General features: G+C 45.7%; 2 protein-coding genes across 4 annotated transcripts in view; one reads left to right on the top strand and one right to left on the bottom strand.

Annotated features, from left to right (window-relative positions):
- ADCY10 (adenylate cyclase 10) overlaps positions 1 to 5888 on the bottom strand; it is an 80042-nt gene extending 74154 nt beyond the window's left edge. For 2 of the 3 annotated variants that reach the window (XM_081194257.1, XM_081194259.1), the window contains exons 1-4: positions 5610 to 5882; positions 4932 to 5036; positions 1993 to 2031; positions 875 to 1018 (exon numbers count right to left, since the gene is read on the bottom strand). In XM_081194257.1, coding sequence (XP_081050383.1) covers positions 875 to 1018; positions 1993 to 2031; positions 4932 to 5036; positions 5610 to 5760 — 439 coding nt within the window. In that variant the 5' untranslated portion in view covers positions 5761 to 5882. Of the gene's footprint in view, positions 1 to 874; positions 1019 to 1992; positions 2032 to 4931; positions 5037 to 5609 lie in introns of all 3 variants that reach the window. The other variant, XM_081194258.1, reaches the window with a different exon arrangement.
- Positions 5889 to 9580: 3692 nt separating this feature from the next.
- Positions 9581 to 12558, top strand: LOC308587096 (leucine-rich repeat-containing protein 52-like). Its single transcript, XM_081194515.1, has 2 exons — positions 9581 to 10310; positions 12296 to 12558. Exons 1-2 carry the CDS (start codon positions 9674 to 9676, stop codon positions 12550 to 12552), a joined length of 894 nt encoding a protein of 297 aa, XP_081050641.1. The 5' UTR covers positions 9581 to 9673; the 3' UTR covers positions 12553 to 12558.
- Positions 12559 to 15413: the final 2855 nt, after the last annotated feature.

Raw genomic sequence — 15413 nt, 5'->3', positions numbered from 1 at the left:
CCCCACTTGGCTGATTGGCTGTTGCCATTTGGGTTTAACCTGCCACACAGCAAATTGTCGCAACTTGTAAGGTTGCGGATAGGCTCTGGTTCAGGTGGTAGGGATGGGAGAACACTCTCACCATCCCTATGTGAAGGGTATTCCATTAAAGGAATCCAGGGACTCAACTTGGTTTGGTCAACCCCTGAGAGGGGGTTGTGCCCATGTCTGAGTCCAGGGGGGCATCTGGGTGGTGAACGTAGTCTGTTCCCGGCTTTTCGCCTACCCAGGTGTTCACCCTTGGCTGACCTATGCTGGTGCCCTGGGTCAGTGCTGTCTTCAAGGGTGCAGGGAGCTAGTCGAACCAGAGCCTATGCAACCACTCGCCTTCTGTAATCAATAAAGTTGTGGCCTAAATTCTGCCCAAAACCAAAACTAACATTTGAGTCAAGTGTGAATTTATTTAGGGGGGAGGTCTCTGGGTCTGAACACGCAACAGCCTTTACCAAAAGTGTCATGGGCTTTGAAGACGCTCGAACTCAGGTCGAAAGAGAGAAACGTGCTAAGAGGAAGGCGCGCTTGACAAATCCACACCGTGATTAACTCCCGCCCGGAAACCAATGTCCCCACTGTGGAAGGACATGTGGATCCAGAATTGGCCTCCACAGTCACTTGCGGACTCACTGTTAAAACTGTGTTCATGGAAGGCAATCTTACTCGGCTACGAGTGATCGCTAAAGAAGAAGAAGAACCCAGGGGAAATTATAGCAAGGACCCCTGAGAGCTCCTGCCTTGCTGTGCCAGTCTCTGCTCCTGTCTCTCTCAGGCAGAGGCACACATTTCGACTTTCCAAGCATCACAGGCTCTGAGCTCCTTGTAGGGGAGGATGCATTACCTATCTTAACGCGCAGTTCCAGTCCCACCTCCGTATCGCGAACCCCGTATTCTTGCTGGATGCTGAAGCTACATTTCAGTGCCAGAGTGATGATATCATTTATATGGCATCGCTCCACCTTCCAGAGTGCCAGCAGTGCATCCCCTACAGAAGCCAGAGAGAATAACAATAATAATTATAATAATAATTTATTTATACCGCACCCATCTGGCTGGGTTTCCTCAGCCAGTCTGGGCGGCTCCCAACAAATCATTAATAATAATAATAATAATAATAATAATAATAATAATAATAATAATAATAATGTGATGAAACATCAAACATTAAAAACTTTCTTAAACAGTGCTGCCTTCAGATGTCTCCTAAAAGTCAGATAGTTGTTTATTTCCTTGACATCTGATGGGAGGGCGTTCCACAGGGTAGATGCCAATATTGAGAAGGCCCTCTGCCTGGTTCCCTGTAACCTCACTTCTAGCAGTGAGGGAACCACCAGAAGGCCCTCAGCATTGGATTTCAGTGTCTGGACTGAACGATGAAGGTGGAGACGCTCCTTCAGAAAGACTTGGATTTGTGACTGAAATTCCCAGGGGTCAGGAAAGGTTATTTATGCATGTCACTAGTGCAGCCCATGTTTCATTAGCTCAAAAGTGGAAAAATGATTGAGGTCCCAACCAACGAAGAAAGGCAACTTAAGTTGACAGAATATGTGCAGCTTGCAGACTTAACATATAGAATAAGAGAACAAGAAGAACATACGCTTAGAGAAGACTGGAAAACATTTGTTGAATATATTGAATTGTGTACAGTTGAAAACGCTGCAGCACTAAGATGAATTCAACAGTGTAAATAAGTTTTGGTGGATGCAGTAATGGAATACTGAATGGTTTAGTTTTTGTAAAATATGCAGGGATTTATGATATGCCAAACGAACCATGGAAAAAGAAGAAAGGAAGTCATTGATATCTTAAGGATATATAAATGAGTACTTTAAATTGTAAAACAGAAAATTTAATAAAAATTATATACGAAAGAAGAAGAAAGACTTGGATTTGTGGAACATACAATTGAAAGCACACACACACACACAGGTGTGACACCCACCCACAGAAGGGTCCTACCTGCAAATTTCAAGACATCGCCTCCAAACACCAAGACCTCTGCAAGGGAAAAAGAAAGGGAGAAGGGTTACAGAAGTAGCTTCCATTGCTTCCGCAGTTCTTCTAACTCTCTCTGTGCTCTAAATACCTTAAGAAGACAGACAAGGGTATAAAGTTTTAAACTGGGGTTGTTTACTTCACCACCTCAGCCCCTAAGGTAAAGGTAAAGGGACCCCTGACCATTAGGTCCAGTCGTGACCGACTCTGGGGTTGCGGCACTCATCTCGCTTTATTGGCCGAGGGAGCCAGCGTACAGCTTCCGGGTCATGTGGCCAGCATGACTAAACCGCTTCTGGCGAACCAGAGCAGCGCAGGGAAACACCGTTTACCTTCCCGCCAGAGTGGTACCTATTTATCTACTTGCACTTTGATGTGCTTTCGAACTGATAGGTTGGCAGGAGCAGGGACCGAGCAACGGGAGCTCACCCCGTCATGGGGATTCGAACCACTGACTTTCTAATCGGCAAGCCCTAGGCTCTGTGGTTTAACCCACAGTGCCACCCGCATCCCACCTCAGCCCCTACCAGGAGGAAAAAAGAAAGACAACTAAAGTTACAACCCAGAAAGGGCACTGCCACTTTCTGCTGCTTTTCCTCCCTGTGGGCATTAATTAGAGGCTGTTATTAGTCCACCAGTATCGATCGCCCTTATAACAACTGTGGGTGCCGGTGGGCCACAATTCCCAGTTTAAAATCCAGGCTCGAGCCCTCAGGAGAGTTCAATGATCCCAAGATGATCTGAGATTTGAATCTTGATCCAATCAAGAGAGTTTTCTGAACTTGGGCTCAGCCACGGGACAGTGCCAAAAGGGGGTGCCCTCCACTTGCTCCCCCATTTCTGGACTCCTGGAGTCCAGCTTTTGGTCCATCTGGCCCTCGACTGCCTGTCATGACTGGCAGTGGCAACAACGCCCAAACCTTTTCGGCCGGAGTCTCTCCTAGCCCTGCCGTTGGAAAACCTTTGAACAAAGGTGGCAGCGACTGAAGCCCATTCCAACCTGTGATCTTTCATTTTTGACTTAGGACTTTAAAAAAAGGTAAAGGGACCCCTGACCATTAGGTCCAGTTGTGACTGACTCATCTCGCTTTATTGACCGAGGGAGCCGGTGTACAGTTTCCGGGTCATGTAGCCAGCATGACTAAGCTGCTTCTGGCAAACCAGAGCAGTGCACGGAAACGCCGTTTACCTTCCCGCTGGAGCGATACCTATTTATCTATTTATCTACTTGCACTTTGATGTGCTTTCGAACTGCTAGGTTGGCAGGAGCAACGGGAGCTCACCCTGTCGTGGGGATTCGAGCCGCCGACCTTCTGATTGGCAAGTCCTAGGCTCTGTGGTTTAACCCACAGCGCCACCCGCGTCCCTTACTTAGGACTTAGGTCAGCTCAGAATTGGTCCTGGCCATATTTTAGCCCTTGTAGGATGGCGTGGCACTTCCCAGCACTGTCTGAGTGCTGGGACGATAGAATATCTCTGGAACCAAAGTGAGGGTTGCGAGGGGAGGTTGTAGCCTCCGCCTGCCCCTCTGTGATGGCTTGTGAATGCTCTTCGCAAGCAGTACCTCTGCTCACTCAGAGATACATACAGTTCTTTATTTTACATATGTACAAGCAGTGTATTACACTCATGCATCTGAATCCTCCAGTTCAGATTCTGGGAGTGGCCTACGCCGGCTTCTTCTCCAACAGAAAAAGTGGGGAAGTTTCATGTAATGCCTCTCCCCCCTCCTCTTTAACGCTCTCCTCTCCTTGGCAGACGGAATAGGCATTGTCTCACTATCGGTGCTAGAACTTCCTACGCGGTGCTGGGGCTCTGCTTCAACATCTTAGGGCCTTCCCGCCTCCTGGCGTTCCCCTCTTTCCTCCATCACCACTTCCTGCCCACCTTCCTCTGCCTGTTCCTGCTCCTGCTCGGCATTCTCTGGCAGTACCATGATACCCTCCTCATCAAGGGTATACTGTTCAAGGGATCTGGGGGTGTGGATCCTGTCCAGTGCCTGGACATGGGCTTGGGACATCCCTATGATGTAAATCATGGGGCTCTATTGGTGGTTTACCCTTAGTTGGACACCCTGCAGATGGGCAGGAGTCAAGATATAGCCTGGCTTCACCCCAATGCGTAAGCCAAACCGCTTACATCTGTAACCAATAAAGTTGTGGCCTATTTGAACCCATAAACCAAAATGTGGAGTGATGGGAATGTACAGTCATATGTGGTGGGATTGTCTGTTAGTTGATGAATTTTGGAAACAGATTGGTATAGAAATATCGGGAATTGTGGGAAGGAACGTGGAAATAAATTAATGGTTCTTATTACACTGAGTAGTACCGAGTTAAAAACAAAAGAGGAATGCAAATGGGTAAAATTGATGGTAATTGCAGCCAGACAGGTTATAGCGAGTAATTGGAAAAATGCAGAAGAGCTAGGGGTGAACCAATGGAGGAAAAAACTGAATAATATTATAATTTTAGAATACCTGACTGTGAAATACATAGAATGAAAGGGTTTGAGGTCAGTGAGAAAGAGGAGGATTGGTTTGAGAAGATATTGAATTATTTGAGTAGGTTTGACCAATTTGGGGCTTATTAAAATGTTAAAAGTTAAATAAACCTTGTGGAGGGAGGAGTGTTAAGGTATATGGAAGTGTACATATGGTTAATTTGAATATGTTATTATTGAACATTATTGAACATGTATATTACTGAATATGTATATTACTGAATATTGTATACCCAATGTATCAGCCACCTTGGGGGGGGGGCGGTTTCACTGTTTGTGTTTTGGTGGTTGGTAAAAATAAAAAATATATATAAAAACCAAAATACTTGTGTACGTGTGCTCATTATCTACTAGAGAACTGTGGGGTCGCGGGGTCTTGGCATTCAGGTTGATCTACTTACCTTCCACGATGTCTCCCACATAGTTATTAAGGGCCAGCGTTAGCTCATCAGCACCGCGGTCGAGGTTGGTGGTCATGCTGAACTTTTCGGTCAGTGCCGTGAAACCTTTAAGATATGTAAGCACTTGCTATTAGTGAAATACAGCTTGAGTTACAGACAAGAGGATGGAAGTGGGAAAGGCAGGCGGAAGGTTTCACATCACTTTGGGAGATGGTTTCTTTTCTTCCCTTCCCCCCCCCACCCCCCAATATTTTATTATTGGGGGCTGACTGCTTTTATGCATGGCTGGCTTCTGGTTTGGATCCAAGCCTATGAGAGAAGCGAGAGAGCCTCTTGGGGTGCAATGCTTTGAACTCCTCCCCATCAGGCTCAGGTTGTATATCTGTGTAAATAACCCATATGTCATAAAGACACCACAGTCTCCGCTTTGCTGCATTTCCAAACTCTGCGTAAGCACTGGGACCCCTGGATTCTCGCCCGGCTGAGGAGTTTGGGGGGGCATGAAGCAATATGAACGCCTGAGAAGCTGGGTTTATTTTCAGTATGGAGGGAGTTGCACATCCTTTACCCATCAGGACAACAATTTGAAGTCCCTCAACTCTCTTCCTTTCTTTCTTTGAGGTGCCTCCTAAATCTGCTCCCGTCCCTCCCTCCCAGTGCTGATCTCCCTTTGCCTACCTGAAATGTCCACAAAAAGCAACACGCCATCGAAGCTCTCAATGAAAGGCACATCCTGGGAGAAATCACCATAAACTATGAGGTCGGGGACATGAGCGGCTACTTTGCCGAGGTTAGAGATCTCAAACTGCTTCTTGTCCTCACTCGTCATTCCTGCTGAGCGTTTATTGGGACACTGTCTCAGAGCTGCCGGAGAGAGGCATTGGGACTTCTTACCTGGTGCCTAGGGACCGGGAGGGGAGGGCTCCTTCCCGCACCTGTGTCGGCAGCATCTCTTTTGTCAGCCACATGTCACAATGAAGTGACAGAGGGCTCTTCTCCAATAGCAGTTACTTAAAGTTGTCTCCTTCCTAACAACGGTTGCTAGGCTAAACGTTCTCATTTTGCCAAAGAACCTACTGGGAAGCAGGTGGCGCTGTGGGTTAAACCACAGAGCCTAGGACTTGCTGATCAGAACATTGGCGGTTTGAATCCCTGCAACAGGGTGAGCTCCCGTTGCTCGGTCCCTGCTCCTGCCAACCTAGCAGTTCGAAAGCATGTCAAAGTGCAAGTAGATAAATAGGTACCACTCCAGCGGGAACGTAAACGGTGTTTCCGTGCGCTGCTCTGGTTTGCCAGAAGTGGCTTAGTCCTGCTGGCCACATGACCCGGAAGCTGTATGCCGGCTCCCTCGGCCAATAAAGCGAGATGAGCGCCACAACTCCAGAGTCGGCCACAACGGAACATAATGGTCAGGGGTCCCTTTACCTTTTCAAAGCTGTTTCCTTCCTAACAACGGTTGCTAGGTTAAACGTACTCGTTTTGCCAAAGAACCTACTGGGCCAAGGGCCACTGCAGGCCCCCACCCAAAGGGCAAGCTAAACTCCAGCAAAAAAATTTAGACACAGGCCTGTCCACTGTCCCTCAGACCTTGTGGTGGGCCAGGGAAGCGGCAATGGGGGGCGGAGCTGCAAGAAGAGGCGAAGGGGGCAAGTAGTACTCTCCACGCCCACCCCCCAGCCCCTGCTTAAAATGGCACTCAGCCAGCTCAGCCCAGCCCCCTTCCTCCTCTAGGCAGGGCGGGGAAAAGCCATTTTGCACCCTTAAGATATCAGTGACTTCCCTTCTTCTCTTTCCATGGTTCATTTTACATATCATAAATCCCTGCATATTTTACAGAAACTATACCCCTACAGTATTCCATCATTGTTGTTGTTGTTTTGTCATTTAGTCGTGTCCGACTCTCTGTGACCCCATGGACCAGAGCACGCCAGGCACTCCTGTCTTCCACTGCCTCCCGCAGTTTGGTCAAACTCATGCTGGTAGCTTCGAGAACACTGTCCAGCCATCTCGTCCTCTGTTGTCCCCTTCTCCTTGTGCCCTCCATCTTTCCCAACATCAGGGTCTTTTCCAGGGAGTCTTCTCTTCTTACGAGGTGGCCAAAGTATTGGAGCCTCAGCTTCAGGATCTGTCCTTCCAGTGAACACTCAGGGCTGATTTCCTTCAGAATGGATAGGTTTGATCTTCTTGCAGTCCATGGGACTCTCAAGAGTCTCCTCCAGCACCATAATTCAAAAGCATCAATTCTTCAGTGATCAGCCTTCTTTGTGGTCCAGCTCTCACTTCCATACATCATTACATCCATCAGAACTGTTGAATTTATCTCAATGCTGACAGCGTTTTCAGCTGTACACAATTATTTCCCATCTATTCAATAAACATTTTTCCAATCTTCTCTAAACATATGTTCTCCTTGTTCTCTTATTCTGTATATTAAGTCTGCAAGCTGTGCACATTCTGTCAACTTAAGTTGTCAATCTTCTTTAGTTGGGACATCGCTCGTTTTCCATTTTGGGGCTAACAGAACACGGGCCGCAGTAGTGGCATGCATAAATAACCTTTTTTTGACACCTGGGAATTTCAGTCTGAATTATCCCCAAGAGAAAGGACGCTGGGGGTATTGGGGGGGGGTATTTTAAACATTTTTTTCAATTCATTATAGATCATTTCCCAATACTTTTCTACCCTTTTACCCTTCCGAGGGCAAATCTATAGCACAGACTTAAAGTAGCTTTACTGTCCTTCCCTTGCCCTAGGGAACTTTGGGAACCGGCGCTCTGAAGGGATGCCTCATGCCCCCCCCCCCCCAGTTATAATTCCTGGGATATTTGGTGGGAAGCCTTGTTAGGTAAACTTACATAAGACCAATATTGCCTTATGGTGTAGACATGTCCAAAGAGAAATAAAGCCAGTTTTACCTGTAGCCTAGAGAGCCTTATTGGCACGAAGGTGAAGAACAAGTCTAGTACACACCAAGGAAGAATGGCAGTGTAAAATGTTCAAATATGCTGAACCAGCTGGTCTGGCGAATAGGATAAGAGAAAACGAAGATGAGGAATATGAGGAGGAATGAATAATATTTATTGAATATTTTAAGAACCAGTATAGACAAATACATAGCTTAGCAGGTCTCAAGTAAATCCAGCAGATAGAATATATTAAAAATATTTTAAAAATTGTCCAGTAGCACCTTAGAGAACAGCTAAGTTGGTTCTGGGTATATAAGCTTTTGTGTGCATGCACACACACACAAAAGTCAACAGACCCTTATATATAGTGGGAGGGTGGGGTGGGGTTTTTCTCAGAAGGGTAGTAGGAGATGGGTGATTGACTCAATGGGTATGGTAAACCTGTTGACAACTGTTAATGACTTCAATAGTCCTATAGGAAAAAACAAGGGATGGTATGCAGATGATTAACATATGTAATAAGGCGGGAATCCAATATCTCTATTAAGACCAGGTCTCTCCATAGTTTTCAGTTTAGTGATAAACTGCAGTCATTAACAGTCGTCAACAGGTCTACCATACCCATTGAGTCAATCACCCATCTCCTACTACCCTCCTGAGAAAGAAGCGTGCATGCACATGAAAGCTTATACCCTGTGATGACCTGGGATTTGGACTCAGAGGCTGAACCTGAGGAATCCCAGCCTGCACAGGAGTCCCCACCTCCAGAACCAGCTGAGCCGGGCTGGGGCATGAGCCTGAAGGGTCCTCACCTGTGCTGGATCCTCAGGTGCAGGCATCAGCTGAGTCTGCTCTGGCTCCCGAGGGGATGGAGGACCCATTGCCTGCAGGTGCTCCACTCTCAGCCCCATCAGAGGAAGCTGAGGTTGCCTCTGGGTCTGGTAACCCTCCAGCCTCTCCTGAGCTGCAGAGGCTCAGGGCAGAGAGGCGGAGGGAACTAAGTTCCCGCAGGAGGAGTGCTCGCCTCCAGGCCAGGCCAGGAGAGGTGAGTCACCTGTGGACCGGGGCCGCCCTATGCCTCGGGGCAGATAAAAGCCAGCCAGCCCCAGTCCCAGGTTGTGGGAGCAATGTTGTTGGTAGCCTGTTCCTGCCTGCACCCTGTCCTGTTCTTCTGCCAGAGTTCCTGACCTCACCCGACTCCCTACCTTGGACCCCACTTCAGCTTTGATGGACAGCCTCCATACTGTACCATCGACCTCGGACTGGACTCGGACCTCGCCTCTCGGTTAGCCCCTGGGACTAGCACATACCCAGAAAAAAACTTAGTTGGTCTCTAAGGTGCTACTGGACAATTTTTTTTTAATTTTTTTATATCTTTCGACTGCGTCAGACCAACATGGCTACCTGCCTGAATCTAGCAGATAGAGTTTTTAATAGATAACAGATTGGAGGATTAAAAAGATGTGGATTACGTGAAGCAGTAGAAAAGCAAAATGAACTAGGAAAAGGATGGAAGGGAAGTCATATGGTATATGTATACAGGCTGTATTTGGTATGAAGTTGTAAGTGGGACAGGGGGAGGGGAGGGGGTTAAATATGCTCTTTGTTCCTGTTTTTGAAAATGCAATTTTTTTTAATTTTAAAAAAATCCCAGAATATATGACCTAGGCAGTAACTCCTTGATACATCATCACTCCAGATTTGTGGGCCAAACTGGTGATGTCATAAAGGCAACTGGTACCAACTGGGATGACATGGGAGCTACTGCAGCAGCAGGAAACACTTTTCCTTTAGTGCTGAAGGGAAACCCTTCATCTTCTGTTTAAGGTGTATAGGATGGGACATCTTCTGCCCTCTTTCCGTACTTCCACACCCTTGTGGATAGCCGTTCTCATCGTAATAAGATGGACAGGAAAGGGCCTTAGCTGTCCATCAAAGTGCAGCTGTGAACAAAAGGCAGTGAATTGCAGCATGAAGGCTTTAGACAAAGTTCCGGGCTCAATTCCGCTGACCACCAGGGAGTTGATTCTGTCCTACAACAAACTTGTCACGTTGCCGGTATTAGAGATGAGCTATCTGAACGAACTGGTCTATCTGGACTGCAGCCACAACCTGTTAGAAATGGGCCTGGATTTCACCTTTCCCGGTATAGTCAAGTTGACGTACCTAGACCTCAGTTTCAATAAGCTTTCCTTTGTAACGCCTTACACTTTCTCACAACTCAACAAGCTGCTGCTACTGAATCTCTCAAGCAACCCGATGTTGGTGGAAGTGAAGGACAAAGCCTTTGACAGAAACCCCCTTCTGAGATTTGTGGATATAAGCGACTGTGGCTTGACGTACGTTGGCGGCGAATTATTCAAAGATCTGCACAACCTTCATAGTTTGAGACTGAAGGGGAACCCCTGGAATTGTGACTGCAGTTTCTTGGAGTTTTGCAACTGGGTGAAGAAAGCTGATGTTGTGTATCAAGGTGAGACCTTTTCCCAGGTGTGAATTCCATGGGGCGCCTTCTCCTGTTCGCAGGCACCAAGGACGCGGGATGAGGCATCCTGAGAAGTGGTACCAAGGAGGAAGAGGAAGATAAGCATGAGGAAATGGGAGACAAAGGATGAGCAACTAAAATCCTCAATGATACATTGGATATTGCTCATAATATAGACACGGAAACATGGGAACGATTGTGGAATAGGGATATAAAATTTACAGCATGTTATAATCTAAGAGAAAAATGATATGAAAATGATATATCGATGGTATCTAACACCGAGTAAATTGGCCAAAATGTATAAATCTAAATCAAATAAGTGTTGGAAATGTAAAGAGAAAGAAGGTTCTTTTTATCATATGGGGTGGTCTTGTAGAAAGGCTAAAGCTTACCAGGAAATGATATATAATGAATTGAAAAGGATGTTTAAAATAACGCTTGTAAAAAAAACACAACAACCTGGAAGCTTTTCTTTTGGGAATTATAGGGACAGAACTACTTAAACTGTACAGAAGTTTATTAATGTATGCTACTACAGCGGCAAGAATGTTTTTCTCCCCAAAATGGAATGAAGCAGAAGTCCCAGCAAAGGAAGAATGGAGGCAAAACCTTATGGAATATGCAGAAATGGCAAAATTTACTGGAACAATAAGAAATCAAGATAACAAACTTTTTATAAAAGAATGGAAATGGCTTATTGAATATTTACAAATAAATTGTAAACAGATAGGAATATTGGCAGGATTATTGTAATAACCTGCCATTTCATAAGAGTATATATTTAAAGCAGATGAATAAATGAGCAAATTAAATTATTTTGGATATGCACAAAATATTCAAAATAAATTTAAGGAACCGCATTATACATTTCACTGATTTTACAGTCTTTTTGACATTTTAAAACTTGAATTCCTTCCCCCTCTTTCTGCAGTTTCATAAGTTTTTGTATCCTTCTTCCTTTGCTGGGACTACTTATTTCCATTTTGGGGCAAGTAACATCCTTGCTGCAAATATTGCTCTATTTCCTTCACCGCCCCCTTTTGACACTTGAAGTGTAGATTTTTAAGTATTGTGTTTTAATGTTGTAACTCATCTTGGGACCTTAGGGTGAAGGGCAGGTTAGTAACGATGAAGATATGCTGATGAAGATGATGAAGAAGATGAAGAATACAGTGGTACCTTGGTTCTCAAACTTAAACCGTTCTGGAAGTCCGTTCCAAAACCAAAGCATTCCAAAACCAAGGCACGCTTTCCCATAGAAAGTAATGCAAAATGGATTAATCCGTTCCAGACTTTTAAAAACAACCCCTAAAACAGCAATTTAATATGAATTTTACTATCTAATGAGACCATTGATCCATAAAATGAAAACAATAAACAATGTACTGCAGTCACACAATCAATCAGTAGCTGAACTGGGTTCTACAGTCACACACAAAAAGGAGCCGCAAAAACAAAAATGCAAAATAAATAGCAAAAACAGACAGACCTCAGAGTAACACTCAAAACGGAAGTGTGGCACTCAAATTGGAAGCGTAACACTCAAAACGGAGCACGTTCAGATTCTGAAAAAAGTTCTCATACCAGAACACTTACTTCCGGGTTTGCAGTGTTTGGATTCCAAGTTGTTTGAGTACCAAGACATTTGAGATCCAAGGTACCACTTTATATTAAACTTTAAATCTAGCTTATGCGGAGGAAGGTCAGAGAAGGTGGAGATTGTTCATAATATAATGGTGGTGGTGGAAGAGGTCTGCTCTAGAGCATGAATGTCTGACCCAACTAAAGATGCCCTGGACTTCTGTGAGCCAGAGAAGTTTCCTCCCTTCTATGATCTCTCCAGGGTTCTTCATTCGTTTTTTGCTTGTCCTTGGTCTGTTAAGGCAAATCCTATTATAGATTTACCAGCCACGATTTTAAATGCCGACTGTAACTCCTCTTAAATTTGTTTGTTTTTCCCCCTCCCCCAGACTCTGAGGAAATGACTTGCAACAAACCAGAACTTCTCAAGGGTCTGACAGTCAATGTGGCCGAAACGAAGCTCCACTACCTCTGCCTTGTCCATTTAGACTTCAAAGATTTTGTCTTCTTGGGTCTGATGGCCATCTGCATCTTTTTTGGAGGAACTCTGGTGGCCTGGCTGGTTGGGCTAGCCACAGTGATCTATTATCACCCCATAATGAAGGTGGACGAGGAATTGGACGAGGAGGAATACAGAATGATTTAGACCTGCTGTTTTGGAGCTCTGAGAAGTGTCAATGGCTTGTAGCCCTTCTGTTTCATTGCAAAATCCATTTGCTGGCGTTTCCCCACCTTTTGAGGATGGTCTCACTTTGCCCCTCCTGTGTGTATAACCTTGCAGTATAGAACAGGGCCTGACTCTGCCAGGTGTCAGCACCAGGGTAGAGGACATGGGAGACTGGGTGCTTCCAGGTGTGCTGGGCCCATGGGTTAACCTGAAGGAGCGTCTCCACCCCCATCGTTCAGCCCAGACACTGAGGTCCAGTGCCGAGGGCCTTCTGGCGGTTCCCTCATTGCGAGAAGTGAGGTTACAGGGAACCAGACAGAGGGCCTTCTCGGTAGTGGCGCCCACCCTTCAGATGTGAAGGAAATAAGCAGCTATCTTCTTTTTAAAAGACATCTGAAGGCAGCCCTGATTAGAGAAGTTTTTAATATTTAATGCTGTATTGTTTTTAACACTTGATTGGAAGCCGCCCAGAGTGGCTGGGGAAACTCAGCCAGATGGGCGGGGTATAAATAATAATAATAATAATAATAATAATAATAATAATAATAATAATAATAATAATAATAATAATAATAATTATTATTATTATTATTATTATTATTATTATTATTATTATTATTATTATAATATAACCCAAGCAACGTGGTCCAGGTCCGGTCCCGAATCCAAGGGTTCCACGAGGAGTCAGTCCGACAGGGCCAAGGCAGGACACGAGGCAGGAAACCAGGCAAGGTCAGGCACAGGGTCTCAGGCAGGTTCTAGCATACAACAATGTTGCTCCCACAACCTGGGGCAGGGTCCAACAGCCTTTAATCTTTGTCGGGGTAGCGGCCGGTCCTGATCCCCCAGTGACTCACCTCCCTGTCTCGCCTGAAAGTGAGCACTCCTCCTGCGAGTACTCAGGTCTCTCCATCTCTCAGACCTCAGTCTCTGCAGCTCGGGAGATGTCGGTGGGTTACTAGACCCAGAGGCCGCCTCAGCCTCTCCTGACCCAACTGGTAGTGGAGCAGCTGTAAGTGATGGCCCAGCTGAAGGCAACGTAATCCCCGTAACTGGAGCCAGGGCAGGCTCAGGCCCCTGACTCAGCCCAGCTGATGCTTGTTGCAGGGGAACCTGTGCAGACTGGGGCTCTTCAGGATCAGGCCCCAGACTTGGTTCAGCTGTCGCCTGAGGCAAAGGATCCGGTGCGGACTGAGACTTCTCTGGTTCTGAGTCTGAGCCCAAGTCCCAGGTCATCACACCGAGGTGCAAGTCCAAGTCTCGGTCCCTGAGGCGTCAAGGGAGTCAAGTGGGAAGGAGGTTCCTGGGGGGCGACTGTGATAGCCAATAACTGGTGGCCCACCTGCTCCGTAAGAGCTGAGGACATTTCTGAAAGGGCCCCCAAGCAAAGGACAACTGCGGCCATTGATTTAGAGAAGTGGGGTCAGATGTTGCATTAGTCTCCGGGAGTCTGTGCGCTTCACACATGACCTTCAAACATGCTTGCACGAAGGGAATCTTTTATGTGGGCTAGCTGCCCACCATGCTGGGAAAAAATGTCAAAAAGAGCTCCAAAGTCAGAAATTCTTATCCATGACATGAGCACAAATTTAAATGGTGTTCCTTACAGGAGATTTAGAGGGGAGAATTCTTTTAATCAATGGGGTGCAGCATTGAAACCAAATCAATTAGCCTTTCCCCTGATACCTGCTACAGTCACACTCCTAAACTAAACAATAAATTCCTAAAAGAGACAGAGAGAGTACTCATACTAACAATAGCGGTGGAAAAGGGGTGGGAGCCTGTCCATTCAACAAGAAAACTCCCCAAAATAGAGAAAGATTGAAAGTTACCTATTCGGTGCTTAGAAGAGCTCTTGCAGATGTAAACAGGTTGCAAAGCCATGTGTGTGTGTGTGTGTGTTTTATTACATATTATTTTATTTTGATAAAGTCATAATCAGAATAAAAATCTGCTCCCCCCCACCGAGACCATTCCATTGTACGCTACTGGCCAAAATTGTGGAAACCTTTTGGGTAAAATGTATTTCCGAGGTTTGATGGCTCACAACACCACTTTCTGGGGGAGTAACACCATAAAATTATATATCAATGGAAAGATAATTTAATGAAGAACGTACAGTAATTGAAATAATTTATTGTCACTTGTACAACTTGTATACAGTGAGATTACATGAGCACCCCCCACTCAGCTCTCTTAGTCTTAATTCCCCTCGTTTACTGACGCACACCCACCAAACCCAAAAGTCAGTTGCCCTGTTGTTATCTTTTCATTCAGCAGCCTAACAGCCCACTGACAGAAGCTGTTCTTTACCCTGTTGGTGCTTCTATATCTTCTGCCTGAGGGCAGGAGATCAAGAAAGTGCCAGCCAGGGTGTGAATCATCCCTGAGAATTTTCCTCACTCTCCTGAGGCAACGTTCTTCCGCTATTTCATCCAGCGGATTCACGGGACAGCCCATAATACCTTGTGCTGTATTCACCACCCTCTGTAGGCACTTCCTGTCAGATGATGTCAAACCAGCGTACCACACCGTGATGCAGTATGAAAGGACACTTTCTATTGTGGACCGGTAGAAGGAGATCATCAAATGTTGATTGACATCGTTCTTCCACAATACTCTGAGGAGGTGGAGTCTCTGTTGGGCTTTCTTAACCACCTGGGCATAGCTGTCAACTTTTCCCTTTTCTTGCGAGGAATCCTATTCGGAATAAGGGAATTTCCCTTTTAAAAAGGGGAAAGTTGACAGCTATTCACCTTGGTTGTATTTATTTATGTAATGCACTCTAAAAGATGGGGGGGGGGGGTTAGAAGTCTTAATTAAGTTCCATCACACAAGCC

Source organism: Podarcis bocagei (assembly GCF_964188305.1).
Source record: "Podarcis bocagei genome assembly, chromosome: 5".
NCBI classification, from domain to species: Eukaryota; Metazoa; Chordata; class Lepidosauria; order Squamata; family Lacertidae; genus Podarcis; species Podarcis bocagei.
The sequence above is the reverse complement of the archived record's forward strand: the minus strand, read 5'-3'. Positions and strand labels throughout refer to the sequence as shown.

What these genes read in the sequence shown, in the direction of transcription:
- LOC308587096 (XM_081194515.1), top strand. Translation starts at nt 9,674, where the DNA reads ATGGGACATCTTCTGCCCTCTTTCCGTACTTCCACACCCTTGTGGATA. An exon ending in AGCTGATGTTGTGTATCAAG is followed by an intron (nt 10,311 to 12,295) that starts GTGAGACCTTTT and finishes CCCCTCCCCCAG; the next exon opens with ACTCTGAGGAAATGACTTGC.